This window comes from Gallus gallus, chromosome 26, assembly GCF_016699485.2.
Source record: "Gallus gallus isolate bGalGal1 chromosome 26, bGalGal1.mat.broiler.GRCg7b, whole genome shotgun sequence".
Lineage (NCBI taxonomy): Eukaryota > Metazoa > Chordata > Aves > Galliformes > Phasianidae > Gallus > Gallus gallus.
In genome coordinates this window covers 3,771,434-3,787,425 of record NC_052557.1, presented here as the reverse complement: position 1 = coordinate 3,787,425, position 15,992 = coordinate 3,771,434, and the positions used below count along the sequence as shown (strand labels likewise).

General features: G+C 42.5%; 1 protein-coding gene across 1 annotated transcript; it reads left to right on the top strand.

Moving 5' to 3' along the window:
* The first annotated feature begins 67 nt into the window (after positions 1-67).
* On the top strand, positions 68-14,181 carry RSBN1 (round spermatid basic protein 1 like). Its single transcript, NM_001389642.2, is given in 7 exon segments — positions 68-504; positions 3,567-4,237; positions 9,664-9,801; positions 10,211-10,353; positions 10,997-11,164; positions 12,288-12,396; positions 12,775-14,181. Coding segments are annotated over 7 exon segments (2,100 nt in total). The 5' UTR covers positions 68-92; the 3' UTR covers positions 13,234-14,181.
* Positions 14,182-15,992: the final 1,811 nt, after the last annotated feature.

Below are 15,992 nucleotides of genomic sequence, written 5' to 3'. Positions count from 1 at the left end.
GCAAACTACAACTCCCAGGGGGCGCCGCGCGACGCCTGCGCAGTGCCGGCTGGCGCTCGGGCCATTTAAATGTGTGTGAGGGAGACTGTGAAATGGCTGCGCAGGTCGCTGCGGTGCGCGCCGTATCCCGGGCCCCGGAGGAGCCGCCCCCGCTGCCCTCGGGGGAGCGGCCCGGCCGGCCTCGGGGCGGCGGGCGGCGGCGGCGGGCCGCTCCCGGCGAGGCGGCTGGCGGCAAGCGGGCCCGGCTGAGCCAGCCGCTGCTGGCGGGGCCCGGCCCGGCGGAGCCGCTGCCCCCGGCCGCCCTGCCCGGCCTGCCCGCCGCCGCCGCCGGGCTCTTCGCCTTCTCCCCGCTCAGCCTGCCGCCGCCGCCCGCCGCTCTCGAGGAGCGCCGTCACCACCACCACCGGCATCGCCCCGAGCCCGGCCGCCCCACCGCCGGGCAGCCGCAGAAGGCGAGGCGGGGCAGCCCCGCGGACGGGGCGGCCGGGCGGCCCAGCAAGCGAGGTGAGAGGGGAGCGGCCGCCGCTCGCGCTCCCGGCCCGGCCTCGGCCGCTGCGGGTCCCCCCTGGCGGAGCCCGCCCGCCGCCACGTCCCCCGGAGGCGGCTCCGCGCCCGGGGCGCTGCGCTCGGCCTCTCCCGCAGGAGCGAAGGCGGGAGAGGAGGAAACGGCGCTTCCGCGCGCTGAGAGCGTGCAGTGCGCGCGGGCAGCCCGAGCCGCGGCCCGCTGCTGATCTGTGGCGTGTGGCACCGCGTTCCTCGGGGCTGAGCGCGGAGCTGCGGGAGCGGCGCTGCGGCCCCGGGAGCGGCTGCTGCCGCTCGGAACTGCCCTCGGTGTAGGTCCGGAGCACGACTGCTTCGATAGCAAAGCCTTCTTCCCGTTGGGCTTGCCTCACCAGAACTGAGAAGCAGCTTTTTACGTCTCATTAAATGCCTTAAAGTTCCACAGTTAAGGATCTGTATTTAAGGTCTCTCTTTTTCATGCTGTACGGGATAAGTGTCTCACAGATTAGTGGTAGTAAAAAGCCTCTTAGGAGAAGCAGCATGGATGGGAGGCAGCTGTAGTGAGGATGATACGCTGTGAATTCTGCTTCAGGAATAGATGTGACGATGTGGTGCCGAGGAAAGCTGAAATGCAGGTGCTCACAAAGTGAGGTCTGAAGTGTCTGAAGAATGGGCAGAACTGTTGTGGAGGTAAAGATGGTCTTGGTTACAGAGGCACTCCTATGTGACCACGCAAGCACACTTGCTACTGCTCAGTGCTGCTAAACCTCTGTTTGAATAACGCCTGTGGAACACTGCTGGCTTAATGAGTGTTGGTAAACTAAAGGAGCATTTCTTCTGTGATTGGGAATGCCTCTGTATGCCAGTTTTAACCCTGCAACCGAATGAGACCTCCTTTAAAGAAGGCTTAAATGCTGTTTATAATTTCCATCTAAATTCCAAATTTGCAAAGGAAAGCTGTTTGCTAGCTGAAAGTCAGAAGCTCCCCATTACCTGTCCCAGAATGCATATCTATTGCATGTAGAGAGGGGGCTGTTGTTTTCACTCCAGCTTTTATTCTCATATCTAATTAAGTTGCCTATTTGTCTATATTGTTCTTATCTTTGGCTGTAGATTGCAGTGAACATCTCCAGTGTTTTTGTTGGTGTTCTGAAATGCAATGTGCATGTCTGTTATTAGGGACTATCTTTAAACTACAAGATACTCTGCGTGAAAAGTAGTGCGTATTTGAGTTCTTAAACCAAACCTCAAGTTAGAGGTATTTAAGATACCTTTAACATCTAAAAATTATCTGAGAAACATCAGCACGGAAGCACTCCCAGCTGTGCAGTCACATGAAACTCTTGTTTAGGTTCAGCTCAGACTTGGAAGCTCTGGGCTCCCCAGAGATGAGGTCTGTGTGATCAGTTCACTCTTTGCAGTTGGAAAAGCAGCACCTGTACTTAAGAGCGTAGTGAATGAGTGAGACTGTGCATGCTTAACTTCTGAGACCTCCAGAGAAGCTTATTCAAGGTGCTGGTTCACTTGAGTTACCAAAACAACCGGTGCTACCTTTCTGCTCCTGTCTTCCCTAGTAGTAATAAAAAATAAAGCCACTTGCTTCTTGTAGAATGTGGGGCATAACAGCAAAACTCGTATTTCAGGTCCTAAAGCAATTGTATGGAGTTAGTATTAAGCAATCAACTATTTCTTTCATGAGAAACTCTGTTTGCTACAGGAGGCTGTTAAGAAGGTCAACCGTCTCTAGTACAGAGCTCTGAGAGCAAAGCATTAATGATACAGTTAAATACCATAGTGAAACTAGGTAACTTGAAGCTGCCTGTATTTGTTATTACAGCTTGTCTCATAGATGACTGTAATGTGTTTTTTTTCTCTAACTTCAAGTACAGCAGGAGAAGAAAGGAAATATAAGCTATAGCTTTGTATACAAGGAAATTTTTAGTAGTGTCAAGTTCTGTGCTTAGGAAACTGGACAAGCTTTAGCTATTGCATGTCCTGGTCAGATATTGCCATCAGCAGCAGATTGCTCTGATGCATGTCGCTTATCCTGACAATGTGGCACTTTAGGTTTTATGTACATCACGTTCTTTGATTCAGGCAGATTAAAATCTGAGCAATTCAGGTTTTGTAGCAGCTGGACCAGCAGATTCCTATCGTTGTTACTTGCCACGTTATTTGAAGTATTTGTAATCCTGAAAGATAAGCAATTAAGCTGTGTGTTGCTTGACAGATTCTTTACGTTCATCTCTCTGAGCCTTTCAGCATTTTCAAGGTTGATTAACTTCAGAAAAAACAAACTCAAACTGATAAGTCAGCATTTCTTAGCTACACAGTTACCTGTAAAACAGACTGGTGCAAGGTAACTGAAAACATGGATGTGATTGTTTGGATACTTTGTGTTAGCTGTTCATAGTATGACTATCCCTTTCTATTTCACCTTATCGATTTCTACTCAGCTGAATATGAAACTTCATTTTATTTACAATATTCTGTCTCAGATATCAGTTCTCAACTTGAATAGGAAATGTCAGTGTCCAGGGGTGTTTTCTTGCCAGAAAGTTAACTGCTCCAAGTATTTCTTCCCTCTAAATGTCAGTCATGCTCGTACCTCTTCAGCTGCACTCTGATTTGTTTCTATATTTTTGTGTCCCAAATCAGGCTGATGTTCTATAATGAAAGCGTGATGTTTAAATGTTACGTGTTCTTGTTTATCTTCTTCCCCTGCATGGCACTGCCTTAAATGTCAGGAGTTATTAATGTGCATCTTAATTTAGATGCTCTGAAATATGTACTCCTTTTAAAAGGTATTCTAATAAATTTATTACGAATGGAAATATTTCTAAAATGTTAAGCTTGAGGTTAGGGAGTTTTCCTTATTTCAGAGCCTTCTTTAAGAAGGGATATGCTGTGTTTTTGTTCCATTAATTTATTCTAAGTCAAAAAACAAGGTGTTACCATCGGTCAATCCGTGGGAACAGACAGCATTAGGAATGGCGGTCTTTGTTCTTTTTGGGTGATTATGCTGCAGTGCAGGACTCTAATTTTCTCTCTGTTATTGCTGCTAGAAACTCAAGATGAAAATGGCAAAACCCAACGAGCTGACAGTCTTATTATGAAGAAGATAAAGAAAAAAAAGAAAAAGAAACATCGGGAAGATGTGAGGGGCAAACGTCTGAAGATGTACAACAAAGAAGTGCAGACAGTGTGTGCTGGACTCACCCGCATTGACAAAGAGACTTTGTCTCAAGGACAGTGTGATAACTTAGAAATGAACAAGGAATCCTTCAGGTATCTTAAGGATGAGCAGCTCTGCAGACTGAACTTGGGCATGCAGGAGTATCGAGTACCCCAGGGAGTACAGACACCGTTTGTGACACACCAGGAGCATTCTGTTCGCAGCAGCTTCTTGAAAACTGGCACTAAATTCAGTAACTTCATTCACGAAGAACATCAGTCTAATGGTGGTGCCCTGGTCCTTCATGCCTACATGGATGAACTCTCATTTTTGTCTCCAGTGGAGATGGAGAGATTTGCAGAAGAGTTTCTTGCTTTGTCGTTCAGTGAAAATGATAAAAATGCAGCTTACTATGCTTTGGCCATAGTACATGGAGCAGCTGCTTATTTACCAGACTTCCTGGATTACTTTGCTTTTAATTTCCCTAACACTCCAGTGAAAATGGAAATTTTGGGCAAGAAGGACATTGAAACAACAACAATTTCAAATTTTCACTCTCAGGTAAGAACTGTTTAAAAGCATGCAAGTTTCGCAACCCCTGGATGTGATTGACCTCATTAATCCAGAGCAGGGATAGCCTAAAATAAGTGAGGCACATTTTTTTTTCTAAACGGATTAAAAACAATGATTGTTTCTTTGCCTGCTCAGAGTTCCTCTGTGTGTACAGGTAGCTGGTGAATCACATTTGAGGCACTGCTAACCCTCACCTTTTCACAGGTCTGCAGTGATTTTCTTGCAAGCTTCTGGTCTTTTTCTGAGCTTGGAAGGATATTGATACTGTTTGAAACCACAGACAAGTCTGTATTAAGAGTTGCTTAGATCTCAGATGCCAAGGTTACTTTCCCCCCTGTAAATGGATGAGGTTTTGTTTGCAGTAACATTGCTTTTTAGGTTTCTGTATATCTACTTCTCAGGTTTCAGTGTATCGTGCTTAAGAAGTTGTTTTCACATCTGTGGGTCTGATGGTGGGTGTTAATTAGTTCTTGCCTTCCAATGTCAGTGAGATGACTGGAATATTCTTAATAGCCTTTGATTTAAGGCTTTCACTTTATGTACTACCTTGATATTGATAGTTTCAGCTTATCTTAAATCTGTAGAAGTAAAACCTTTTCATCCTTTGTTTAGAGGATAAAAGCTTAGTTCTGAAAGCCGGTCTCTCAGGGCTCAAGCTCTCAAACTATCTCATGTAACTTAAATGCATGCATCAGTGGCATTTAAGTTCAGGGTTCTGTTAAGAAAAGCCCTTATCTTTGACTCTTGTCAGCAAGCTTGGAAGTATCTGTGACCATCCAGCAGTGCTACAGTTGGGTAAATTTGTAATAGATGGAATAAAACCTCTTTCTTAGTCTAGCCTGAAAACTGTTGCTCACTTCTGCTACAGTACTTAAAAGGAGTTAAGATCCTGAATACTGGATCACCTGTTGGAAGAAAGAACTGGGAACTGTAGTAGCCTCCATTGCAGTACTGTTGGAACAGATGTCCTTTTGCAACAGATCTTTAGACTGTATAACTTGCAGTAATCTGGGTCTAGGTGAAGGCTACCAAGTACTTGTATGCCAGATTTACGTTGGAAAAGTGGTTACTGCCTTAAGAGGTTATTGTATGGTAACTTGCAGAGTGTTTGAATACTTCCCAGCAGTTATAGTCACCATTAAATAGGTAATTATACTGCTTAGCTTATGAGTGTTTTTGACAATGGATAGCTGCTGCAGCACTCACTTCAGAATAGCTTTGTGTGAATAAGAGGCTTCCTTGGGTTACAGTCTATGCTGGTATTTCAGTTAATTCTATTTTAAGCACTCTCTGAACTCGATTGAGTCAGATGTTAGGTTCAGTTGGGTTGAAATGCCTCTCTAACCAGGTCATGCTGAGCTGGGTTTAATCTCCTCTGCCTGAAGTGTGTTGATATGGTTCACATACTGAACAAATGTGTACAGAAGTGTAGTTGTCACAGCTCTTAAGACAACCGAAACACGAGTCTTTAGAGAGTGTGGGTAACACCAAAACATATGAAGATGTGTTTAAACTGATGGATTAAACCACAGTAGCTGCATTCTGTTAAAACTTAAATCTTGCAAGCTAGCTTATATTTACAGATGGTCAAAATGCTCTGCTTAGGAGAGCATAGGGAGGATAAGTCAGGTTATTTTGCTTGGCAGCACTGAAGAATGACTAATTTGAATAAGTTTCACTTTTAGATCTTCCTATATGAAGAAATGTCCCATATGAAAGTACGTTGTAGAATGTTTTATACCTGTGCAGACTATACACGTTCCAGGAATGTTGCATACTCTACTTTCAGCTGAGGATGCTCAGTTGAGTCACCTCAACTTTTAAGGTGAACCTTCTGTATGCACGAGTTGGTTTGCTATACTGAACCAGGCCTTTGGCTTGTATGGCATTCAACTGTTTCTTTTACTGTTTGGAGAAAATGAATATTGTTAGGAGGTATCTCAAGTTCCAGGTAAGGGCCTGAATCTGAAAGACTTTACTAAATCTAATGGTCAGTTCCTTGGTGAGTTGAATTCCTCTGCTGTCAGGGCAGTGAGGACAGTACAAATGGAATACTTAAAGTGAATCACTTTAGTGTGTATTCATACTATATCATGTTTGGGTTTTGTACATTAAAGTACTTAAGCTTGAATATTCTCTGGATTTCTTTTGCTTGCATTGGCTCTGGCTTATTTGTTTGAATACTTAAATGCTAAAGCTAAGCTTTAGTTTAAAGCTGTTCAGTTACACTAGGAGCTTTCAAGACAGTGACTTGTAAATGCCTTTGTGTAAGGGCATACTTCAGTCAGAAAGCTCTTAGCAGTGCAGCTAGAAGGAGCCCATACTCTCCCTGGCAGTTACCTTACTGCAACTGCTGAGTCTGCACTGAGAATGAAACATATCCAACCTTCACAATCCGCTTCTGATTTTTTTCTTCTCCAAGAAGAAACTGATCATTTTCCTTGTGGAGTCTATAAGGACTCTCACCAAAGAAGGGTTTGAGAAACAGTAGAGGAAAGAGTTGAGGAAAAATAGATTTTTCTATAAACTGATATTGCTTCTGGGAAGGAGATGGGAGAAGCAGCCAACAGGTGATAGATAATAGGAAGCTTTCCTACTCCTGCAGCATGCTGTCAGAAAAGGTTAAACTGTCCTTGACAGCTGTGGGCAATGAACCATACTGCTGTGAGATGGAAGATAACTTCTCTTACTCGTGGAAGAAGCTCTTCCTTCAGAAAGGGTCTTTTTTTTTTTTACAGAAGCTACCCAAGTATTTAAAAAACAAAACAGTACATCTGTGCTGCAGAATTAATTTGGTATATCAATTAAAAAGCAATATGAATAATACCTGATGGTCTTATTGGTGTATCGGACAGGTTTTGGACAAACACAACCCTTGCTGTAATGGTAGAGAATATCACACTGTCTTCCTTCCTTCTCCTTTGTAAATAGGAAACCTTCTTGTGTTCTTTCTTTTTATAGCAAAGTCTTTGTGGTTGGTTTTGTAGCTGACTTGACAGACTGCACCATCCCTGTAACTGGTTCATGCTTTCCTTGAAACCATAGAGAAACTTCTCAAACATTTTAAACTAATGAACTTCTTCCCATTATGACTGTGGGGCTTGAGATGAGTACAGCAGCCTGCTCAGGCCTGCAGTGAGCTGGCACATGTTTTCAGTGTAAACACAGGCTGGTTTTAATTCAGGTGTATATATTTGTTACATTAAAAATCAGCTAAACATAAAAATCCAACATTTCTTTCAGGTATTTTTATCTCCTTCTGAGCTCTCAAATATTTTTTATATCACATTCTGCTTCCTTAAAAAAAAAAATTCTATTTTTTCTTCCTTGACAAAACTTAATGTTATGACAAAAAAAATCTTGTGTGTTTTCTACTGATTCATTTTGACTTTCCTGACAAGCTCCTGTGAGATATTAGTGAACCTCGAGTCACGTCAACAGAACATAACTCGTCTGGAAGTCGTGTCTCTCCCTTTGCCTTAATGGCACTAGGCAGTTAACTGTAACTGACTTAAGGACAGGGGCTTTTTAGTCCTTTGTTATCTCCACAGACCTGGGATAACACTGTTTTGTTTCAGCTGAAATCATTCTGCCTTTACCAGTCATGTTCTAATAGGATCTGGGGACTTAACTTTCACTTAGGGCAACGGCCAGAAAGAATTAACAGGTATCCAAAGATAGTGCCTCGATCATAAAATCTGTATCATCAGAAGCTGGCAGTGTGTGCTAATTCAGCTTCAGGTGGTAGTCTTGGTGTAACTGAGGTGTGCAGTGTTCCTTTGAGTGACCTGGGATGTAAACCTTCATGCATCCAGGTGGAGGTGATGTGGTGCAGCAGTTAGCTTAGGGCTCAGCAACAGAACTGGGTGTGAAACCACCTCCTGCTTCTTACTGCAGTTTTTATTGAAGTGTCACTGCTACTAACTGTGTATACACAAAGTAGGAGGAAGAAGTCTGGACAGAGGAGCGAGCTGAACTTCTTTACTTGTGCAGAATATCTGTGGTTGGTGATAGAGGACAAAACTGCAGCAGTAGCTGTAACTTTTATCTCACCTAATTTCCTTTTAATGACTTAATGGAATATTTAACTACATCTGGTTTGTTGGCTGGAAAACTGCAAGAGCAGTCACTTCACACGAAGTTACTTCATTCATACATCTGCGGTGCATAGGATACCTTCTGTAGCTCCATTTATAAATGGCTGTGAGAAACAAACTTAATGGTGTCACTTGCTCTCCCAAGGAAAGTTTTGAGATAACCTCTTGGAGTGGGTCCAGAGAAGGGCCATTAAGATGATCAGAGGGCTGGAGCACTTCTCCTATGAGGAAAGGTTGAGGGAACGGGGCTTGTTTAGCTCAGAGAAGAGAGGGCTCCAGGGAGACCTCACTGTGGCCTTCCAGTACTTGAAGGGAGCATATAAACATGAAGGGGAACGGCTGTTTACATGAGTGGATAGTGATAGGACAAGGGGGAATAGTCCTAAACTGAGACAGGGGAGGTTTAGGTTGGATGTTAGGAGGAAGTTTTTCACCCGGAGGATGGTGACGCACTGAACAGGTTGCCCAAGGAGGCTGTGGATGCCCCATCCCTGCAGGCATTCAAGGCCAGGCTGGATGTGGCTCTGGGCAGCCTGGGCTGCTGGTTGGCGACCCTGCACATAGCAATGGGGTTGAAACTCAATGATCATTGTGGTCCTTTTCAACCCAGGCCATTCTATGACCTGAGAACAGGGGGCAGTCTGTGCTACAGAGGATGTAAAACAAAATTGTGAGATGCAAGTGTTCCTGTCTACATCTGTGTTGGTAGGTTATATTACAGACAATAAGCCTAAAATTGGTCTAGATAAACACTGAAATGTACATCTGACTCCTGATTTTTAATTAGACCTCTCGTTTCCTCAGTTTATTTTCTGATTTTATGCACTGTAGCACCCTTTTCAGAACCATTACGTGCAGGAGACACAGATTTTTTCACAGCAGTCATAGGGAGAAGACCTATGGGGTGTTAGAGTTTGAAATGTAGAAGCAGTACTCAAATGCAATGATTAATAGTTCAAGCTTCCTGGTGGAAAAACTGAGTGACAGTAAAGCTTTGGTTGTCAGTTTTCTCATGTCAGCCTGGAAGTATTGTTCCTGAATTAGTCAAACACTAACTGGTTGTTACTCAAGTGATAGAACTGTCTCCTATTAGTAGTTTAAACAGGATTTCTTTTCTCTTGGGATACCCTAGATATTCTACAAAGACATTCTGAAGTCTTTGTATACTCCTAAAGACACCACTAATGAAACAGATGTAGGCGTGTCTTGGATATGGAAGAAAACTCATTTGTAGCTCAGTGTATTATATCAGAAAACTGTACCTTGTTACAACAGCACTGAATCTGTGGTGATGTGTTTTCCTTTTTGGCCCTTCAGGTCAATCGAACGTACTGCTGTGGAACCTACAGAGCGGGACCGATGCGGCAGATCAGCCTTGTTGGAGCAGTCGATGAAGAAGTTGGGGACTATTTCCCAGAATTTCTGGATATGTTGGAAGAGTCTCCATTTCTGAGAGTAAGCAGTAACTTGTGGTGTTTACTTTAAAGCACATTAGATATTTAGACTGCTAAGATTCATACATTTTCAAGTGATTAGAAACCCTAGAAGTATTTTCTCCATTGATATGCTCATCACTGGAGGTAATGAGGGTGGAGGCACATTCTTTCCTATATCCAAATGAAAGGTACCGAACTCACTGGCTATGGTTCTGTAAATCATTCAAAGTTAATTATGATTTATGCTATCATGTATCAGCTACCTAGTTATCTACTTCCCTAAAAACTAAGTTTGAAGTAAGCTTGGAATGTATCTTATAAAGAGTGTCAGTTTCTGTACCATCCTTTTGATAGTAAGTTTGAACTAGGCATCATTTAGTTTTTCCATCTCACCTAGTGTGTTTTCTCCTTTTTTTTTTTTTTTTTAGATGACTTTGCCCTGGGGTACTCTTTCAAGCCTCAGACTTCAGTGCAGGTCACAAAGTGATGATGGTCCCATAATGTGGGTGAGACCAGGAGAGCAGATGATCCCAACAGCTGATATGCCAAAATCGCCATTCAAACGGCGCCGGTAATACTTGGCTTTTCTCTCTCTTTTTAAAGGAAGAACACTGCAGTTGTGTGTTCTTTGGACTTGAGAATAAAACCTTGGTGTTCTAAATGTAATTAGTTCTTCGGAAGGCTGATTCACAGGCTTAAGTTCTTCATTTTCATTTCTATTTCAGATTAGCTCAGTGAACTGAGCTGAATGTGATATTTGTGATTGTTATTTTATCACTTTTCATGGTAATATTTCCTTGATCAGTGCTTCCTTAACATTAAAACCAGTTCTTATAGTCCTCCAGGAGACATTCTTCAGCTAATTTCTGTGGAAAGAACTAATTTGAGGAGTGAAATGCTCAGAAACAACTTAGATCCTTAAACCCTTAGAGCTGCATTTTAATGTTAGTGCTATCACAGGAAATACTGTGGTATGTAGATGTACTTTCTGTCTTTCTCAGAGTGTGCTGTAGAACTAGTTTTAGATGAAGAATTGGAAGCGTGTTTTGATGCAATTCAGTCTGTTGTTGTTAAATAACTAGAGGAAGGGAAATGCTTTGGCCTTTGATTTTGAAGCCTGCAGTATACAACATGCTAAGATTACTTTAATACTAGCATTTGTTTTCCTGAGTAGTTTGCCACAGATTTTAGTATGTCTTTTAATCATGTTACAGGTCAATGAATGAAATAAAGAATCTCCAGTACCTACCTCGGACCAGCGAGCCCCGTGAGGTTCTGTTTGAAGACAGAACAAGGGCTCATGCTGACCATGTGGGTCAGGGATTTGACTGGCAGAGCACAGCTGCTGTAGGTGTTCTGAAGGCTGTGCAGTTTGGGGAATGGTAAGTGCCACTGAAATGCAACTGCTGTAGTGGGAGGGGGCAAGTCTAAACATTTTCTGAGAAGAAAATTCCTTGGAGAAAAAGGCTAATTAAAGAAATTGTCTAAACCCTGTAACGAGATAGATGTGGTCTGTAGCTTGAGAAATGTGAGGTGCATATCCATTATTTTTCCCTCTTGTTGAAAGAGTGCTGAAGTTGTAACAGAAGGTTACAAAAACATTTAGTGACGTACAAAATAAACCTCAAGGTACCACACTTGGACTATCATTTGTGATCTTTTCCTAAACAGCTATATTAGTGCTAATTTTTGCAAACAGCAATCTAAGAACTCAATGTAATTAATTCAATAGCTGCAGTGTTTTCTCATTTTGTGTACTTGAGGTGTTGCTGTTGACCTTACACAGAAACTGTAGATTTGCATAGTTATTTCTGACAATTACTGTAGATGATAGAATGGCCTGGGTTGAAAAGGACCACAATGATCATTGAGTTTCAACCCCATTGCTATGTGCAGGGTCGCCAACCAGCAGACCAGGCTGCCCAGAGCCACATCCAGCCTGGCCTTGAATGCCTTCAGGCATGGGACATCCACAACCTCCTTTGTTCTTAATAATAGCTTTTAATAGCATCATCAGCAGTACTGTTAGGTTTTCGTATGGAAAAAAAGATGCAGAATTTTTACTCTGATTCCCAGCCATTAGATAAAAGCCAGCTGATTAATATTGTCCTCATTACAGCTTCAGAGTGCCACATGGTTACTCTGCATTTTTTCTTTTATATAGTGTTGTTTTGCCTAATCACAGAATAGAAGAGTCGAGGCAAATTGTAGCTCCAAGCATGTGCAAGATACTTTGGTATACAGCAAATGTCAGCCTCCTTTTCTGACATATCAGTATGGTATTTGTTCACCAAATCATTGCTTCTGTTGCACATGCATTTAAAAAAAAGTGGAGGGGGGGGGAACAATCTACAGATTATGCCTCCTTTCCTAAATACTATACCTATCTATTGAGGAGTGATGAGACTTCATGCCCAGTAAAAAAGTGAAGAAGGTAGTTTGTTGAATGAAACAATCTATAATTGAAGTTGTTTAAAAATCCCTGCACTTCTCATCTCTTTGTAGGAGTGACCAGCCTCGTATAACCAAAGATGTGGTTTGTTTCCATGCTGAAGATTTCACTGATGTTGTGCAGAGACTTCAGCTGGACCTGCATGAACCACCAGTGTCACAGGTATTTGGTCTTTCCTACTGACAGAGCACTTTGTAGGAAGCTTGGCAGTTTTCAGGTTCTTGGTATAGCCAACCCTTCTGTATCCCTGTGGCCATCAGTTCTCAGCTCCCTCATGCAATTTTCCTTCTTGTTTCCTTTCTACCAAACTGGGATTCCTGCTCTGAGTCACACTGTTGTCTTCTGTTGTTGTCCTCTCGTGTAGTTACCATGATTGGTGGCCCTCATAGAACAAAATTCTTGTTTAAAAGGAAAAAAAAGCTTTACCTGTTAAACAGAAATATGTGATCCAGATGCAAAGTATGTTAAAAATAGGTGGGTACTGAATTATTTACCCTGAACAGAGTACAGCACTAACTTTACCATCTTTCCTCCTCTCAGTGTGTTCAATGGGTGGATGAAGCCAAACTAAACCAAATGAGACGGGAAGGCATTCGCTATGCTAGAATTCAGTTGTGTGACAATGACATCTACTTCATCCCTAGAAATGTCATTCATCAGTTCAAAACAGTGTCAGCAGTCTGCAGCTTAGCCTGGCACATACGACTTAAACAATATCACCCTGTGGGGGAGACTTCTCAAAACACAGAGAGCGATTCAAACTTGAACAGTAGCATTCCTGGAAAGACAGAGTCCAAAGGTGAACCCCGATGTGTGAGTGTAAAAACAGAGTGTGAAGAACCAGGGATAGAAATGCAGCTTACCACAGGGATGCTCTCCTCTGTTTCTTCGCTATCAGGACTTGTACAAGCAGATCAGGTGGCCCAGCCCCTTCCAGGTTTTAAAATAGAGTCTGATCAGCAACACAATCCACAGGATCATGCAGGCTCTTCTGTGTGATATGTATATAATCAAACATTTTTTAACAACTTTTTAAAATTTTGATGTGAAGTTATAGTTTTATAACTGGCTTATGTTTTATTGGAGAAATCTTGCCTATAATTCTATAAAGAAAGGTGACATTCCAAAATGTCAAGCATATCTTTTTTACACAGATTATGCAAAATTCAAGTTGTATTTTAACCCCCTAGTACAACCTGTAACAGTGGTCTACCACTTCTTTCTGTTTAAGTAATGAGATATTGAATATCTCCTCAAAACCAGAATGAAATTCCTCCAGGAACATGACGTGATTTAACTCTACTGCTCGGTGTTATTTCCCCATTTTCACTCTCTGCTCTTCACCAGAAAGTGATGCTTTTGTAGAAGACTCGTAGGAACTTTTCCCATCACATTTTAATTGCTAGGAAAAAAAAAAAAGCACAGCACTTTTGTGGACAATTTGTGAAATATTTGGTGTCTGTTATTGACGCGGTTCATATGCAAGTTGGTTTCTAAACGAGCTATGGAAATTGGTCTGTATTCCTTACAGATCCTACAAAGGTGATCTGTAAAATGAACTGAAGAAAGTGTCTGATCCTGTTGAAATGCCATGGCTTACTGGCCTAACACTTCTCATAGCGCTGCTTGTACTATTTGGCGTGAGGGTTTTGCTTCCAAAAGATGTCTCTGATGTGATTAATACTCGTGTCAGAGGCAGAGAACCTGTTGGTAGACTTGTGGAGGAACTTGCTATCTTTGAGCACTTTAAGGCTTTCAAATGCTAACCAACTTGGCAGCTTGTTTTGATCGGGTCATAATATATGTCCAATGGAACCACACTTTCCCTTGTACTGATGCACTTAATATAATAGCGTTGAGTTGGTGACTGACTTATACCATAAGAATGTCCATTTTCTAGGAAGTTCTGTATTACTGTTTCACAATAAAAAGTATTATGGCATCGGACTGCTGTTTCCATGTGTAGCTTTTGGGTGCCCAGGTACTGTGGAAGAATCAGTGGTACATGCTAAATACATAGAGTGTCAGCTCTCAGCAGTTCTTGGACGATCTTTCAATATTTCTAAATGTTAATATGTAATCTGTATTTGACTTTCACTCCCCCCATTTATTGCTGCCCTTTCCAGTCACTGAAAGGAACGATCCTGTCCCTCTCACCCTCTCCCTTCCCCCTACCCACATTTAGAGTACAAGTTGGGTTTTGGTGCAACTGAAGCTGTCTCCAGATGGCTTTATCTGTTCTCATCCTCACCAGGGTAGGAAAGATTTGAAACACTATGTTAGAGTAGACAAAAGCAAAGATGCTGTGTTAGTTCTGGACGCATCTTTTTAATATCAATTATTACTCTTCTCTTTATAAGGGTCTCTAAAATATGTTACTCTATTATAAAAATTACTTTGTGCAATATTGTTTGTGTAGGCTTTTATATACATATTAGCACCTCAGTGTAGAGGTCACTATTTTAAACTGATAGAAAAAAAAAATCATCAGATGATACTGCAGTGATTAGTTAGAGCCTGTATTACTCCTTATGTGTATGTATGTATTGTCTTCGGTACAGAAATGAGGACTAGGAAATATTTCAATTTAAAACTAATTTACAGATTGAAGTGGTAGTGACTCGTTTAGTAATCTGTGTAAATAAGGTGTTAGAATGGAAAGCTTTTATGATAAAATGTGATTCATGCAGGGGTGTAATTTAATCTTAGCAGAAATCCTAGATCATCCGGACCGGTTCGTTAACGAGCTGTCTGTTCTCTGGTGGGTTTTTTTTTTCCACTTCTTATGTTGAGAGGAATTTCATAGCTTTAAGGGTTGTGCAAAGTAAAATTCCTCACAGGCAATAGTGGTTTCAGTTCATCCTTCACGTCTGAAGATCGCATCACCTGAGGGCGTTCTTTCCTTTTAAGAAGTCTGCTAGTCTTCCAAGTGCCCGTTTTCCTTCTCACGTGTGCTGTTCTGGTCGTGTCAGCAGAGCAATGCAATGAGGAGCTGCTCTGCTCAGGAGCTGACAGAGCTGCAGGTACCCCAATGATCCCACAAACGTACCTTCAAAGGCCCGGTAACACAGATTAAGAGGCCCTCACACACTGACCTTCTGCTTTGTGTTTGAGGCAGGATGAAGGGAAATCAATTTGGGAATCCTTTGTGTAAATTCTAATGGTGTTTTTTAAATGGATTAAGGCAGAAGATGAGAGTGGCTTATGTTGCTTTTAGAACTGCTGTAGTGGAACCTGTGAGCGCTGCCTGAAATAGCACAGATGTTCTGGGATGTCTTTGGTTGGAGGGATGTGCCCCATAGTGTCGTGCTCTCTCCATGTTCAGTTACTGATAACATCTATCTAATAGCACATTTAAGTATGTCCTCGGACCTGGATGTGAAGCATGGGAGGGAGCTGTGCCAGAAGTGATAGCAGAACGCAGGCGAGGTTCCGGTGAGCTCCGTTCTCTCCTTTAGATGCGCTTTGGTCTCTGTGCACATCTGACACGGCCTCTTTGGGAAGGTGGGACACTCAGTGCAGTGTTCTCAGGGGATTTATTGGTTCTCTTCATAGGTGTAGCTGTCACCATACAGAAAAAAAGGGCTGTGTTCTGTGCTCTGTCAGCTCTCCTCACCCCTTACAGTTCAGCTCTGGGGGACAGAACTGTCAGAGCTTCTACCATGGGCAGAAGTTCCCATCCATCACCTGGCACGGCCCGCTGGTTTCACGTGCCAATCAATGGAGGGATGGAGCCCCCAGCTCCCCATTTCCCAGGC